This window comes from Lemur catta, chromosome 2, assembly GCF_020740605.2.
Source record: "Lemur catta isolate mLemCat1 chromosome 2, mLemCat1.pri, whole genome shotgun sequence".
NCBI classification, from domain to species: Eukaryota; Metazoa; Chordata; class Mammalia; order Primates; family Lemuridae; genus Lemur; species Lemur catta.
Window position 1 is genome coordinate 81,254,044 of NC_059129.1, and position 15,028 is coordinate 81,269,071.

General features: G+C 34.4%; 1 protein-coding gene across 6 annotated transcripts in view; it reads left to right on the forward strand.

Annotated features, from left to right (window-relative positions):
* DOP1A (DOP1 leucine zipper like protein A) overlaps nt 1-15,028 on the forward strand; it is a 98,174-nt gene that overhangs the window by 23,182 nt on the left and 59,964 nt on the right. For all 6 annotated transcript variants that reach the window (XM_045543949.1, XM_045543948.1, XM_045543945.1 and 3 more), the window contains 4 exons: nt 1,287-1,477; nt 4,798-4,979; nt 10,967-11,137; nt 13,036-13,225. In XM_045543949.1, the coding sequence (XP_045399905.1) occupies nt 1,340-1,477; nt 4,798-4,979; nt 10,967-11,137; nt 13,036-13,225 (681 nt within the window). In that variant the 5' untranslated portion in view covers nt 1,287-1,339. The remainder of the gene's footprint in view (nt 1-1,286; nt 1,478-4,797; nt 4,980-10,966; nt 11,138-13,035; nt 13,226-15,028) is intronic.

The window sequence follows — 15,028 nt, forward strand, 5'->3', positions numbered from 1 at the left end:
CTATGTCATTCTGGCTTAAGGTCTCTCATGAAGTTATAGTCAAGATGTCATTTGGTGCACATTGGGGAATGATACCAATTGGATATCAGACTGAGGTGGGGGGGTGGGGGGAGGGGATGGGTGTATGCCTACATGATGAGTGCATTGCACACCGTCTGGGGAATGGTCATGCCTGAAGGTGCTGACTCGGGGAGGTGGGGGGTGGGGGGAGGGGATGGAGGTATGACTACATGGTGAGTGCCAGGCGCACTGTCTGGGGAATGGACACGCTTGAAGCTCTGACTCGGGGGGATGGGCGGGACCTGGGCAATATATATAACCTGAACTTTTGTACCCCCATAATAAGCTGAAATTTAAAAAAAAAAGTCATTTGGAGCCACAAGCAAATCAAGGCTTGGTTCTGGATGAAGGATCTGCTTGATCTTCTTCTAAGATGGCTCACTCACAAAGCTGTGGCAGAAAGCCTCAGTTCCTTGCTACAGGGACCTCTCCTTAGGGCTTCTTGACGTGTCCTCATTGATGGCAGCTAGTTTCCCCCAGAACCGGTAATCTAAGAGTAAGGAGGAAGCAGAGTGCTTTTATGACCTATTGGCCATTATACATTTGTCTTCTACCTTGTTCTTTTCATTAGAATTGGTCACAGAGTTCACCCCAAGGTGCTGAGGGATTAGGCACTACTTTTTGAAAGAAATATCAAAGAATTTGTGGACATATTTTAAACCACCACATATTCTTTTCGGTTTTATTCAAAGTAAGGTCTAATTCCAAGTAGCTACTAGAACATCATTTATTGCTAGATACTTACTTATTACTTAATAAAATAAAATGATCTCAAAATCATTCATTGTTCCCCCTTTTTTCCCTCCCCCCCCCAAATCCTTGGTGTTTCTAATCTAACCAGACTTACTATATTTTAGGATAAAAGCAAAGTAGAAGGGTGTGTGTGTGTGCGTGTGTATATATATATCAGAAATGTTATATCAACAAATATGACAGAGAAATAATGTGGTTTCTAAATTAAGATAAGTATCAGAAAATTTGCTACCCTTTTGTATCCCTAAATTCTTACAGGCAGTTTTGCAGTTCCTGGGAAGGAACCCTCAAGTAGTAATCTTTGAGGCTGTCTTTGAATACTTTTATGACTTTACATACTAGCTGTCAGAGTTTCAACCACTTCTAAATTAAGAAACATTTTTAAGTTGGCCATTACCTTTATGGCAAGATCATTTGAACCATTTTAATACTTTATTTTATAACCATGGCTCCTCCTGCAAACTCTTTTGTAGGTAATGATTTTACATGACTTTGGAACTGGTCTCTAGTGGGACATTGTGGGAGGATGAACACAGAAGAGCTGGAGTTATTGAGTGACTCCAAATACAGAAACTATGTAGCTGCAATTGACAAAGCACTAAAGAATTTTGAATACTCCAGTGAATGGGCAGATTTGATATCAGCACTTGGAAAACTTAACAAGGTATGTCTGACTTATCCATTTCCTAAAAGTAAAAATCAGAAATCCGTGCTTGTACTTACTATAGTTCTCTGAATCTTGGAGAATTTTAAAACGTAACTAAATTCTAGATTACTTTTGGTAGTACTATTTTACTTCATGAGTTCCATGTCTATGTAGTCAGGCATATTGTTAAGGCTTTAAAAGTTCTAATTCAAAGAAACCAACAGTGCTTGAAAAATAACATTATCACTGTTATTATTACCTATAAAAACATAAGACTAGGAAGCAAATTTGCTAACCATCATGGCTAGTGAGTTTCTATAATTGAGCATCAGATAAGGTTCTGGAGTTCCTGGCAGCAAAATGAAAAACTGCAAACGGAAAGCAGTAACTTCTTTATCCTTTCCAGATAGCATGTAGCAGCAAGGAGACATTTTATGTCTAGGCAAGCCTCAGTTATAATTCAGTACTTTTACAAAGGCAACTCTGTGTACAAGCAGTCACTTAGGGCTTGGAACTTGGCCTTGAATGATTCTTCTTGACATGTCTGGCTTTTATCCACAGTTACTGTGATGGCATCACTGATCAACTTCTAGCTTTTCATTTTGATCCTTTTTTTTTTTTGACTGAGATCAAATTTTTAACTTAGATCAAATATTTTTCGCCTCACACCCATAGTTTCAGGGTTTCTTAAGTTATTGAATAGGAATGCCTTTAAATATTAAAGGGGCTAGGTAGGAAAGGAGTGATCTTCCAATAACTATTTTAACATCAAATAGCTTAACACATAATTATTAGAAATGAAATTTGTCTTAAAATACATACCAAAGTATGTGGAAAAAACCACAAACTGTTTTTCCTCCGCTCTCACACCATAATAATCAACACAGAAGATTTCTGTGACCCCAAAATATTTGACAATTTCTCCCCACCAGCAAGCAAGCTATCAGTTCTACAGTGGATACCAGTTGGGTGTCGTGCAATTCAATTCTGACACTATCTACCTGAAGATAGCATCAGATCCCACACATTGAGGGCTCAGTCCCACAAGACTGCTTCCCTTTTCCGATGCCAATCACAAACCCCATGTGGTTTTACCTGTGCTTCTGACCAACTGGCTATATATTGAGGTTCCCATGCCCCCCTCCTTGGGTTTGGTTAATTTGCTAGAGCGTCTCACAGAACTCAGAGAAACACTTACCTTTACTGGTTTATCATAAAGGATATTACAAAGGATACAAATGAAGAGATGCATAGGGCAAGATATGGGGGAAGAGGTACAGAGCTTCCATGCCCTCCCTGGGCACATCACCCCCCAGGAACCTCCATGTGTTCAGCTATCCTGGAAGCTCTCCACACCCCATCCTCTTGGGCCTTCTATGGAGACTTCATTGGATAGGCATGATTGAAACAAGGACAACTGTGTAGAAATGTGATTGGACAAAAAGGGTATGATCTAATATTAATAGACTAAGTGGAAAAAAAACAGCAAGGCCTGTCTATTGAGATTCTTGTTGGCTTGTCTGTACAGCATTCCTTCTTCCTGGGTATGGGGTAGGACCCCTTCAACAATGAAGGTCTTATGATCTATGATCAGACAAGGTATGTCAGAGAATTTCTTTATGGACAGCTCCAAGACAGAAAGGCAGTGGAAGATTTCTACCTTAGGGAGAAAAAGGAGCAAGCAGATGAGAGCAGGACAGGAGAAGGTCAGAGAGAAATTATGTTTTTTGAGGCCTGGTTCTGAAGCCCAAAGGGCCCCAACATTATAACAACAGACTGTAATAGGGCTTTGGGAGTTATAAGCCAGGAACCATGGACAATAATAGACAATAGATATTATGAGATATATACATCATACATATATATTTTTGTATACCATAATATCACACCAGGACTCTAGTTTTCAACCTGATACTCACTACAGAAAATCACCTTGATATCTTGAAAAGAAAAGCTTTCATTTTCGACATGCCAAGGATTTGTCTTAAACTTAGATGCACAAGTTTCTGTTTGATGACTTCTAGCATTCATCATTGGAGGTTTGGAAAATTCTTGAATTCTTTACAACATCCACAAGAAATTGCATCCAAAAGTTTGAGTTTGCTTAGAGGTAGTTAGGTTCTTTCTTTTTCTGAAGAGTTCTTAAGAATCTCTTTCTGAAGACTTAATGGGAACCATATTTGAAGGCAATTCATTAAATATGGAAATTAATTTGCCTAATTAAGTACATAATTAGTTTTTAAAGATTAATCAATATTCAGGAAAACAGATTTCACTGTATCCAGCTAACACAAGATAGAATACCCAAGTCATTCATGATACTTACCTAAAATCATGGTGAAACAAGCCAAAGACTTTATATCTATATATATATATATATATGTATATATATATATATTTATTGAATATAGTCTAAATATATGTTCTAGTATAAATTTAATGAACTAGGAGATCTAGTGCTGACTGTTTTGCTGTACTGCCTTTGCCAGTCATTTTATATATTTCAACCTCAGTTCTTTCTTTTGTAAAATAAAGGACTTTTTGTATTATATTTTGTATTATATGTTTCTTCTAAATCTCACTTCTAGCATATTATTCTGTCTTCATTCTGAGTCTTCATTTTATGACATCCTATCAATACTTTACTATAATACTATCTTCAAGCTAAAGCACTACTTTTATAAGATCTTTTCATTACTTAAATAACTAATCTCTTTTGGGTTGTTTATAAGATAGAATCTTATAGAAATCCTTCCCTGACCATTATCTCTAAAGAAATGTTATGATTGAATAAATAAAGCAAAATGTTTTTTGTCCGACTAGGAAATTAAGTTTCCAAAAACAAATGGGCAATTATAATTTCATAAATTTTCTTATAAGTATTAGAATTGCTTGCTATAATGTGATATAGTAGAGTAGTGGTGTTCCTTCTTCTAATTACTGTAAATATTTATGGTGAGGCCAGATATTCTTCATTTATTTCAAACAAAGCATCAAAAATGGATTGAAGGCTGACTCATGACATTTCAGCTGTCTTCTCTTACATTAAATATTAAATATTTGCAAAAAATCTAAAACAATGCCTCTCTTATAAATTTGTTTTGGAAAATATTATTTTTCACTAAAAATATGTTAATGTGTAATGAGTTTATTTTTAAGCAAATTAATAAATATTTTTTAATTTCCTCAGTCTAATTTTAAATACATATATTGGTAGATGTAAATGACAAAACAAAACCTACAATGATGATTTTTGATAATGTTGTGCTAGAAAATGGAAATAAAATGAAGTGTATTACTTTTGTTTTTCTCAACTACATTAAAATATTTTCTTTAAGGTCTTACAAAATAATGCAAAGTACCAGGTAGTACCCAAAAAGCTGACCATAGGCAAACGACTAGCTCAATGTCTACATCCAGCATTACCAGGTGGAGTTCATCGGAAGGCACTTGAAACATACGAAATTATCTTCAAAATCATTGGACCCAAACGACTTGCCAAAGATCTTTTTTTATATAGGTAAGAATAATTTTGCGATTTATATATAATATAATTACATTGCTAAACTATTTTATATTTTCTGCACTAAAAACTGAAAAATTTAAAATTCTTTAATGATTAGAAATTTTCAGATATAAATCCTAAATATTTAAGTGATTCAGAAAAATTTAGAATATTCCCTAACATACTCTTTTTATTTAGATGTCATTTATTAAAAGTTTTCATTCAGAATTGTTGAGAGTATAGTACAATCTATCTTTTTAAGCTTAAAAACTCACCTGAGAAAAAATAAGATATCTTGATTTTTCAGCAGATTTCAATATTGTTGACCATTCTCTACTTGAAATTGACTTTTGTGATACCACTTTTTCTTGTTTATTCTTAATCTTCTTTAACCAGCTCTTCCTCCTTTACCTGAACTCTATATATGGAGTTTCTTAGGCCTCACTTAGTCCTATACCTTCTTATAGTTTCATATATTCTTTCCTTGGGCAAGCTTATCTATGCCCACAATTTATCTTTTTAAAAAAATTTTATTGTATACGTTTAAGATATACAACATATTGTGAGATACATAACGATAGTAAAAAATATTACTATTGTGAAGCAAATTAACATATCATCCCACATAGTTACCCATTTTTTTGTTTGGCAAGAGCAGCTAAAATCTACTCATTTAGTAAAAATCCCAGATAAAATACAATGTTATTATAGTCCTCATGTTGTACATTAGCTCTCTAGATTTGCTCATCCTATATACTGCCTACTTTGTATCCTTTGACTTACATCTCCCTATTTTCTCCTGCCCCTGGTAACCAGTATTTTATCATTTATGTGCCACCTTCAGCTTTAAACTTCTTCTTGCGTGACATCTCTATGTGGATCTTTAAAGGTAACTAATGCTCAACCTGTTCAAAACTAAACTCATGCTCTTCCATAAACTTGGCCTTACTGGAGTGTACTCAGTGGGCTCAGTAAATGACACCACCATCTGTTCATTTATACAAGCCTGAAGTCTGAGAGTTAAACTTGTTATCTTGTTTTCCCCAACTGCATTCTCCCACCTCCGGAGTATGGTCAGTCGCTGAGAGTTCTATCTCACGGTGGTTAAGAGCACAGGTGGTAGAGTTAAACTACCTCTATGATCTTGGGCCATTTTCTTGACCTCTCTCTGTTTGTATCCTCATTTACAAAATGGAAGTAATACTACCAACTTCATAGGGTAGTTAATGGAATTGAAAGAGTTGGTACATGTAAAGTGCTTAGAACAATGTGCAGCATGTAGTAATTGCTCAGTAAATGTGAGCTATTATGTGTGTCTCAAATACATATACTTCTCTGAACCTTCCCTGGCAGTATGAAGTCTAAGCATCATCCACCATCTGTTCTTATCTTCTTTCACCTGTTCTCCACATAGTACCAGCATAATCATTTTAATACATTAAATAATAATGTCACACTCCTGCTAAAAACCTCTATTGACTTATTCTTGTCACACTTAAGAAAAATTCAAAGCTTCTAAGGCTTCATGTACTCTGACTGACCCTAGCCGTGTCAATGACCTCAACTCCTACTACTTTCCCCCAATTTATGCCACTCAGGTCACATGAGGCTCTTTGCTTATTCTTTTTATTTTTATTTTATTTTATTATTTTGCTATTCCCTGGTCCTGTAACGCTCAAATTCAGGTTTCTGATTAAATATCAATTCTTCAGAAAGACTTGCCTAATCGCCCTATCTGAAATAGCCCTTCCTCTACATTTTTGTCTCCAGTATTCTGTAGTTTTATTGTGATGTATTTAAACGTAGGTTTCTTTTTATTTATCCTGTTGGGATTAATTGGACTTTTAAAATCTATTATTTGGTACCCTTTATCAATTCTGAAAGCTTTTCAACCATTATCATTTCAAATTACCTTTACTCCATCTATTCTCTTCCACCCATTTGGAACTATGGTTTAATATATCAACCTTTTCTTTTATTAGGTAGTCCTTTTTAGTTTTTGTTTAAGGAATCTTTGCCTGGTATATTATTGCTAGAATGTAGAAATACAAAGATTTTTTTTCTATATTGACCTTGTATCCAGAAACATTGCTAGGTTCACTGTTCTTTGTAATAGTTTTTGGATTCTTTTGAAATTTCAACATGTACAGTCATATCACCTGAAAATAATGACAGTCATATTTCTTATTTTCTAATTTTAATAATTTTATGTCTTGCCTTATTGTACTGACTAGAGCCTATAGTACAATGTTGAAGAGAAAGATGACTGTGAATATTTTTGTCTTGTTCCCCATCTCTGGTAGAAAATGTTAAATATTTTTGAAGTTTTAATCAACCTTCCATTCCTAGAATATGTCCAGTTTGCTCATGATTTTGAATCCTTTTTATATCACTGAATTTATCTCTTTTTTTTTCTTTCTTTTCTTTTTTTTTGGAGACAGAGTCTTCACTCTATTGCCTGGGCTAGAGTGCCATGGCACTCAAACTCGCTAGCTCACAGCAACCTCAAACTCCTGGGTGGAAGTGATCTTCCTGCCTCAGCCTCCTGAGTAGCTGGGACTACAGGTGCCTGCCACTATGCCCAGCTTATTTTTTGTTTCTATTTTTAGTTGCCCGGCTAATTTTTTCTATTTTTAGTAGAGACAGGGTCTTGCTCTTGCTCAGACTAGTCTCAAACTTCTGACCTCAAGCGATCCTCCCACCTTGGCCTCCCAGAGTACTAGAATTACAAGTGTGAGCCACTGTGCCTGGCTATCTTAATTTTTTTTGTAGTTGTTTTATATCTTTGTTTATTAGAAAGTGACTGTGATTTTACATTTTTATCTGGGTTTATTTTCAACTTTATGCTGACTTCATAGAGTGAGTTTGGAATTGTTCCCTCTTATTCTGTTCTCTGGAACAGTTTTTATGACACTGGTATAATTAAATATTGGAAGATTTCATCTGGAGTTTATCTTTGGGAGGATTTATAATTACAGATTTAATTTCTTTAGATTTGGGCTTATTCAAATGATCTATTTCTTATGTCGGTTTTTTTTTCGCTAGGAATTTGCCCATTTTTCTAAATTTTCAGATGTATCAGCCTAAAGTTGTTCATAATATACTCTTATTTTTGTAATATGAAAGATCTATAGTGATGTGTCCTCTTTCAGTCTTGATATTGGTGACACAAACCATCCCTTTTTTCACTTTCATCATGCTTGTAGGGAGTTTATCACGTTTCTTGGTCTTTTTAAAAATCAAACTTTTAAGTTTTACTGATTCATTCTACTTATATGTGTTTTTTCTTGAATTTCGGCTTAGATAAACCTTCTTTGATCACCCTGTTTAAAATCTGCCTCTGTTGGGCACAGTGGTGCACACCTATAGTCCTAGTTACTTGAGAGTATGAGGCAGGAGGATTATGAATTCAAGCCCACTCTGGGTGAAATAGCGAGACCACTCTTTAAATGCAATAAAATAAAGCTTGCCTTTGCTCAGAACTCTGTTCTCCTCTCGTACCTTTTTCCCCTCTGTGACACTTAACACCATCTGATGTGTGTGTTTATGTGGTAAGAAGACATTCCTTTCTCACGGCAAGACTTTTCTTACATAACTCATGCCTGCTACTTTTTGACTCTTAAATAACAGAAATTTTACCTTAAGCAATATAGTTATTCTTCAAACTTGCAGTATACATATTTTTATCAACAGTATGTTATGTAAGAATAGTAAATTCTAGAATAATATTTCTAAATGTGGCAGATATTCTTGCACACATGCATATACACACATTATGTAGTAAATTATATTCTGTACTTTTGAAGTATAGCTAATAACTAAACTTTATATTAAATTTTTATTTTTTATTAAATAATGATTTTTTTAATCTCAGGGTTTATGGTTTAACTCAAATACTTTTAAAGTTCTATAACTTATAACATGATAGTATAACATATTCCCTCTTCAAGCTTATTTCTTTTTAATGTGATACAGTACACAAAGGTATTACTAAGAAGGCTAGAAGTGCAGTTTGAGCTGCTTAGGAAATTTAACTGAGTATGTAAAGTAAGCTTTTGGTAGTATAAACCTGGACCTCAGGCTAGAGAGAGATTTTTAGCGCAGCCAGCATTTAGGTGGCAGTTGAAGCCAAGAGAATAATTGAAATCACCCAGGTACATAGTAAATAACAAAAAGGGAAAAGGAATGACCATTTTGTGAATAGTTAGCAGTCTCTGTATTTAAAGGGCAGGTAGGGGAAAGTAGCCAGTGACAAGAAACAAGAAGACTCGGAGATAGAAAATGTACCAAGAGGCAAGCAATCCTTGAAGCCAAAAGAGAAGAGAATTTCAAGAGAATGTTGTGGTTAGTATCAAATATTACAGAAAAAATAGGATAGGGGCTTAAAAATAGACCAGCGGGTCTGGCAATTAGTAGACCATAATGAGAACAGTTTCAATGATGGGGCTAGAAGTATTATGACTGACAATTAGACGGATGGTGATAAATTGGAGAAAATGCATAAACATATTTTTTTCCTCCTAAAAATTGATAGAGTATGGCAACTTCAAGCCAGGAGGTAGTTAAAATAAAGATTTTGGGGTTTGGTTATTGCTGTTAGTTTTTTTCTCTTTTTAGAATCATGCAGAAATATTTGAGTACATTTGTGTTGAAAAGCAAAGATGTCAGTGAAGGAAGAAAGGTAGAAGTTACAGGAAAGAAAAAGAATAATGAATGAAGCAGTTCCCTGGCAGAGGCAGGGCATTGGGACCTTGAGCACATGAGGAATCCTGGAAGAGGCTGCAAGAATATAAATGTTTCCTTAGGTCAGATTGTACCTAAAATGGGAGACAGAAAAGTGGGAAGTTGACAGCATTCTCACTTGATGGTTTCTATTTTCTGTATAGACCAGAAGCAAGAGGGAGTCTTAATTCATTTGTTAAGCACTTGCTAAGTGCAGAACATGGTGCTAGGGACTTGGGATACAGAAATAAAAGGATAATTATGGTTCATGGGTTTCTGATGTTTACAGTCTGTAGGAGAAGACAGATATGAAATAATTAAAATAAAGAATGATAAATGTTCTGAGTAAGTATTGGGTACTATAAGAACATCAAATAAGGGGCCTAACCAAGTGTAATTAGAAGATAGTTTCTTTAAGGAAATGGCATAGCCTGAGACCTGAAAGTTTTAGAATCACCCAGACAGATACTGAGGATATAAATAATGAAGTAGAAATTGTATCTGTCACAGCAGCATGTGCAAAGTCCTGGACACTAAAAAGTGCATGGAAGGTTCTGAAAAAAATCAGAAAGGAATTCTTCCGTGTAGCTGGAGCAGAGGAGGGTGCAAGAGTAAAATTGGTGAGTGTACATGAGCTGTACAGAGGTATGAAGTAGGTGAATCTTAAAAGATGTTAAAAGCCACACTGACAACAGGAAACCAATGAAAGGTTTTACTGAGAGCAGCTGTTTCAGGGCAATACTGAAGCATTACCTGTCAAAACATGATGATCAAGATATTAGAGTGATCTTTTCTAGGTAGATATAACTGGTGGAGATGGAGAGGATTTATTATATTAAAAAAATATCTAGGAGAGTAACTTGGTAATTGATTGCAGGTGAGATTTTTAGAAAGGATGAAGAATCATTCCTAGATTTATAGCTTTTGGTCAGCCAGATAGATAGTGATGCCATATTTTGAAATGGCAATTACAGGAGGAGGCACATATTTTTTTTGGGGCGGGAGGTGGGCAGAGATTCTGTTTTGGAAGTGTGAAATATGAAGACTTTATCAAATAGCTGGGTAGCTGTTGGGTTTATAAGTATGAAGCTCAGGTGAAAGAACTGGGTTGGTTTAATGGATGTAGAAGTCATCAATATACAGGTATCATTTTAAGCCAATCCGTATAACTTACTATTTCATCAAAAATAAAGATTTATATACATACAGAATTGCATTTAAACTAATATTTTATAGTTATTTTGCTTTTCTTCCCCTTTTGTTTCTATTTTTTTAAACAGTTCTGGATTATTTCCTCTTCTTGCAAATGCTGCCATGTCTGTGAAACCAACATTACTCAGTTTGTATGAGATATATTACCTGCCTTTGGGTAAAACACTGAAGCCTGGTCTACAAGGTTTGCTAACTGGCATTCTTCCTGGCTTAGAAGAAGGATCAGAGTACTATGAAAGGTAAGATAGTATTTGGTGCAGCTACGTAATTGAAGTCATGGATTTGTCAACAAGCAACCTTAGAGTAAATATGTCTTAGCATCACAAACATGAATTATTCTAGATACGTTAATATATCAGCTGAAGATTTGTGTAGCAATAAAAAATTATGATAGTGTATCTATTCCATGTATCATACTGAAAATATAGCAAGTGATAAGACCACAGACTTCAGAGATGGATGGACTGGGTTCCAACCCTGCCTCTGCAGACACTGTGAGCTTAAGAAAGCCTTTTTAATGTTTGTGAACTTTATTCAGTTTGCTCATCTATAAAACAAGCATAATACCTATTTCATTGTGCTATTGTAATAATGAAATCACTTAGTCCAGTGCCTAGCACATCAGTCACTCAAAATATTGTGACACATAATTTAAAATAATACAACAGAAAGAACACTTAGATTAATGAAAACAATGGAAAATTGGTCTATGTGCCAACAATTTTTAAATTGCTAATTGGGGAAAATAGCCTAGTATCAAGCACAGAGGTGTTTCACTGGCTGTTTGCATGGTACTCTTGATATTTTAACTTTTCAAGGAAAATATTTTGATCTGTTTTGGAGCCTATTATTACTTTTTTGAGAGTTAATAGTTGTAGATAATGCATGATGGTATTACGTATCTTTAATATCTCATTACTAATAGTCTTACCAAAAACAAAAAAATTGTAAGTTGGGGTGGGAAAAATAGAAAATGCCAAAATTACTTTATGAGTAGACTTAATGATTTAAATTTATTTATTTAAGTGCATTGACTAGTTACTGTTTTTCAGCTGTTCCTATAAAGCAGTAAGAATCTAATCTTGTATGTATATATTGGACTACCCTTATAAGCTACTTTTAGAAAAATTAATTTTGCCCTCAAAGCTTAACATTTGCTTTTATTAATTTTACTTTTTTACTTATTTGCACATAATTTCATAAATGTATGAAATTATTTCATTTAGTTTATAAATCAGTTTTGTTTTAAATTGTTACATTCTCTTAAGGGAAGTGTGGAATCCATACCACCAATAACTCTACTAGTTATTAAAAATTTAACATAGAAATTGAACAATGATTTTTATGACTGGTATCCTCATGATTTATCTTGTTGTGCTAGTTATTCCACATAAGTTCTATAAAATGATTTGTAAATGTGTTATTCTTTTAATACGTAGATAAATTGAGGCCAGAAGAAATTACAGTCTTAGTGTTAAATCACATAGCAAATAAATAGTAGAACTCATCAGCTTGTCTTCATTCTAACTCCACTGTACTACAGTGTAATAGATTTTTATGTATTGGATTGTTTATCTTATGTTAAAAACAAGTCAAAAGTAATCTTTAAATATATTTCTTGTTAAAGCAGTAATGTATCCTTGATTTTGTCATAGATCTAATTCATTACGGTTGTGAACTATGTACTATATAATTTCAAAAAGAAAGAAACATTGGGAAATGTCCTTTAAGATTTTGTAGAAAACCAACAGAATGTATGTTCTACTATAGGACTACTATTAAATAAAATTTATGTAGTGTTTTATTGCTTAAAGTAGTTTAACAACCCAGTGAGGTACATAGGTCTTCTGGCGGTGTTTTTGTTGTTGTTCTCTTCATTTTACAGATGAGACTGAACTGAAGAAAGTAAGTGACTTCTCCAATATACACAGCTAGTAAATGGTGGAGCCAGGACTTAAATCCAGTCCTCTCACTCTCAAGTACATTTTTCTTCCAGCTTGTCACACTTGTTTCTAAAGTGGAGCATATGACCACTGCATGGATGCTTTCATACATTTTTGGAAAAGATTAATGGTTTATTTTATAAAATGTGAAACTAAATGTTTCCCTTCTTAAACCACTTTACTTTATACCTCAGAACAAACACATTGTTGGAAAAGGTGGCTGCTGCAGTGGACCAGTCAGCATTCTACGGTGCCCTGTGGGGTAGTCTTCTCACCAGTCCTGCCGTGCGTTTACCTGGAATCACATATGTTCTCGCCCATTTGAACAGGAAGCTTTCTATGGAAGATCAACTTTATATAATTGGCAGTGATATTGAGCTAATGGTAGGTCTGAATGTATGGTTGCTCATTTCACAAATACTGATTTAGAGCCAGACAGATCGTGCCGTGAACAAAGTTCCTATTTTCATGGAGCTTACATTTTTCATCAAGGAAAATTGAAGGCCAAAATAATCAATAATTATTATTTTCAAAAGCTTAATTTTTTACATAAAAAAGAGATTGTTGTTTATATCTGTTATTTATTATCTCCATTATCTGTTATTCAAGCAAATACATGGTTTTTATTATTCCCGTCTTGCTGACTGATCAGATCACTTAACATAGCCACATTCATTATAATATTTCAAAATGAACCTTCTTTTTGGTCATAGTTTTCATTATAAGAAAGATGGATTTTAGGTAAAGTGATAAAGCCAGATTCTGTGTGGGATTTGTGTGAGAGGGTGTACTATTAAAACAGTGAAAGATAGTAGGAAAAAAATCACATTGGTTGCTTACTTCTACACAAATACTTTTCTTTTTAATTTCAAGATCAAGAGCAGAAGGAATCCTTTTATCACTGTAGAGTACTGCACTCTTAAAATCAGCAAACAGTAAAAAAACAAAGAAACTCTTAAGGGTTGGCCAGGTGTGGTGGCTCACACCTGTAATACTAGCACTCTGGGATGCCAAGGTGGGAAAATCTCTTGAGCTCAGAAGTTCGAGACCTTGAGCAAGAGTGAAACCCAGTCTCTATTAACAATAGAAAAAAAATTAGCTGGGTATGGTGGTGTGCGCCTGTAATCCCAGCTACTCGGGATGCTGAGGCAGGAGCATCACTTGAACCCAGGAGTTTTAGGTTGCTGTGAGCTTGGCTGACACCACAGCACTCTAGCCCAGAAAACAAAACAAGACTCTGTCTCAAAAAAAAAAAAAACCAGAAAGAAAGAAAAGATATTAAATTATTTGAAAAAATAAAAATTAAAAAAGAAACTCTTAAGGATCATTGAAAAGTTTTTTAAAAATATTGGATTAATTATTCTTTACTTTCCCCCACATGATTATGACATTACTTATATTTTTATGTAGATTTTTGGTTAGCATTATTAAAGTCTAATTTACATACACTGAAATTAATCCTTCTTATATTGTATAGTTGCATGAATTTTGACAAGCACATGCAGTCATTGTAGCCAGTACGACAGTCAAGATACAGAACATTTACATCACCTCAAAAAGTTCTCTGGGCTCCTTTGTAGTCACTCTCCTCCCTCTACACTCCCAGGCCCTTAGAAATGCTGGTCTGTTTTCTGTTTCTACAGTTTTGCTTTTTCTAGAATGTTATATAAATGGAATCATACTGTATGTAGCCTTTAAGTCTGGTTTCTTTCACTTTGCATAACATATCTGAGATTCATCCATGCTTTTGTGTGTATCAGTAGCTTGGTTTTTTATATTGCTACATAGTTTGCTACATAATATTCTATTGTATAAATGTACCACAGTTTACTCTTTCACCAGCTAATGGACATTTGAGTTCTTTCACATTTATGACAACTGTGAACAAAGCTATTATAAGTCTTTGCATATAGATGTTTGTGTAGACATATGTTCTTGTTTCTTGGGAATATACTAGGAATGGGATTGCTGGGTCATATGGTAAATATATGTTTAACATTTTTTAAAATCAAGTTTATTGAGGTATAATTCAAATACCATAAAAATTACCCTTTTTAGTTGTACAATGCAGTGTGGTATTTAGTATATCTACAAAGTTGTACGACTATCACCACTGTCTAATTCCAGAACATTTTCATCACCCTCCCCATAACAAACCTTGTACCCATTAATCACACCCATTTTTCC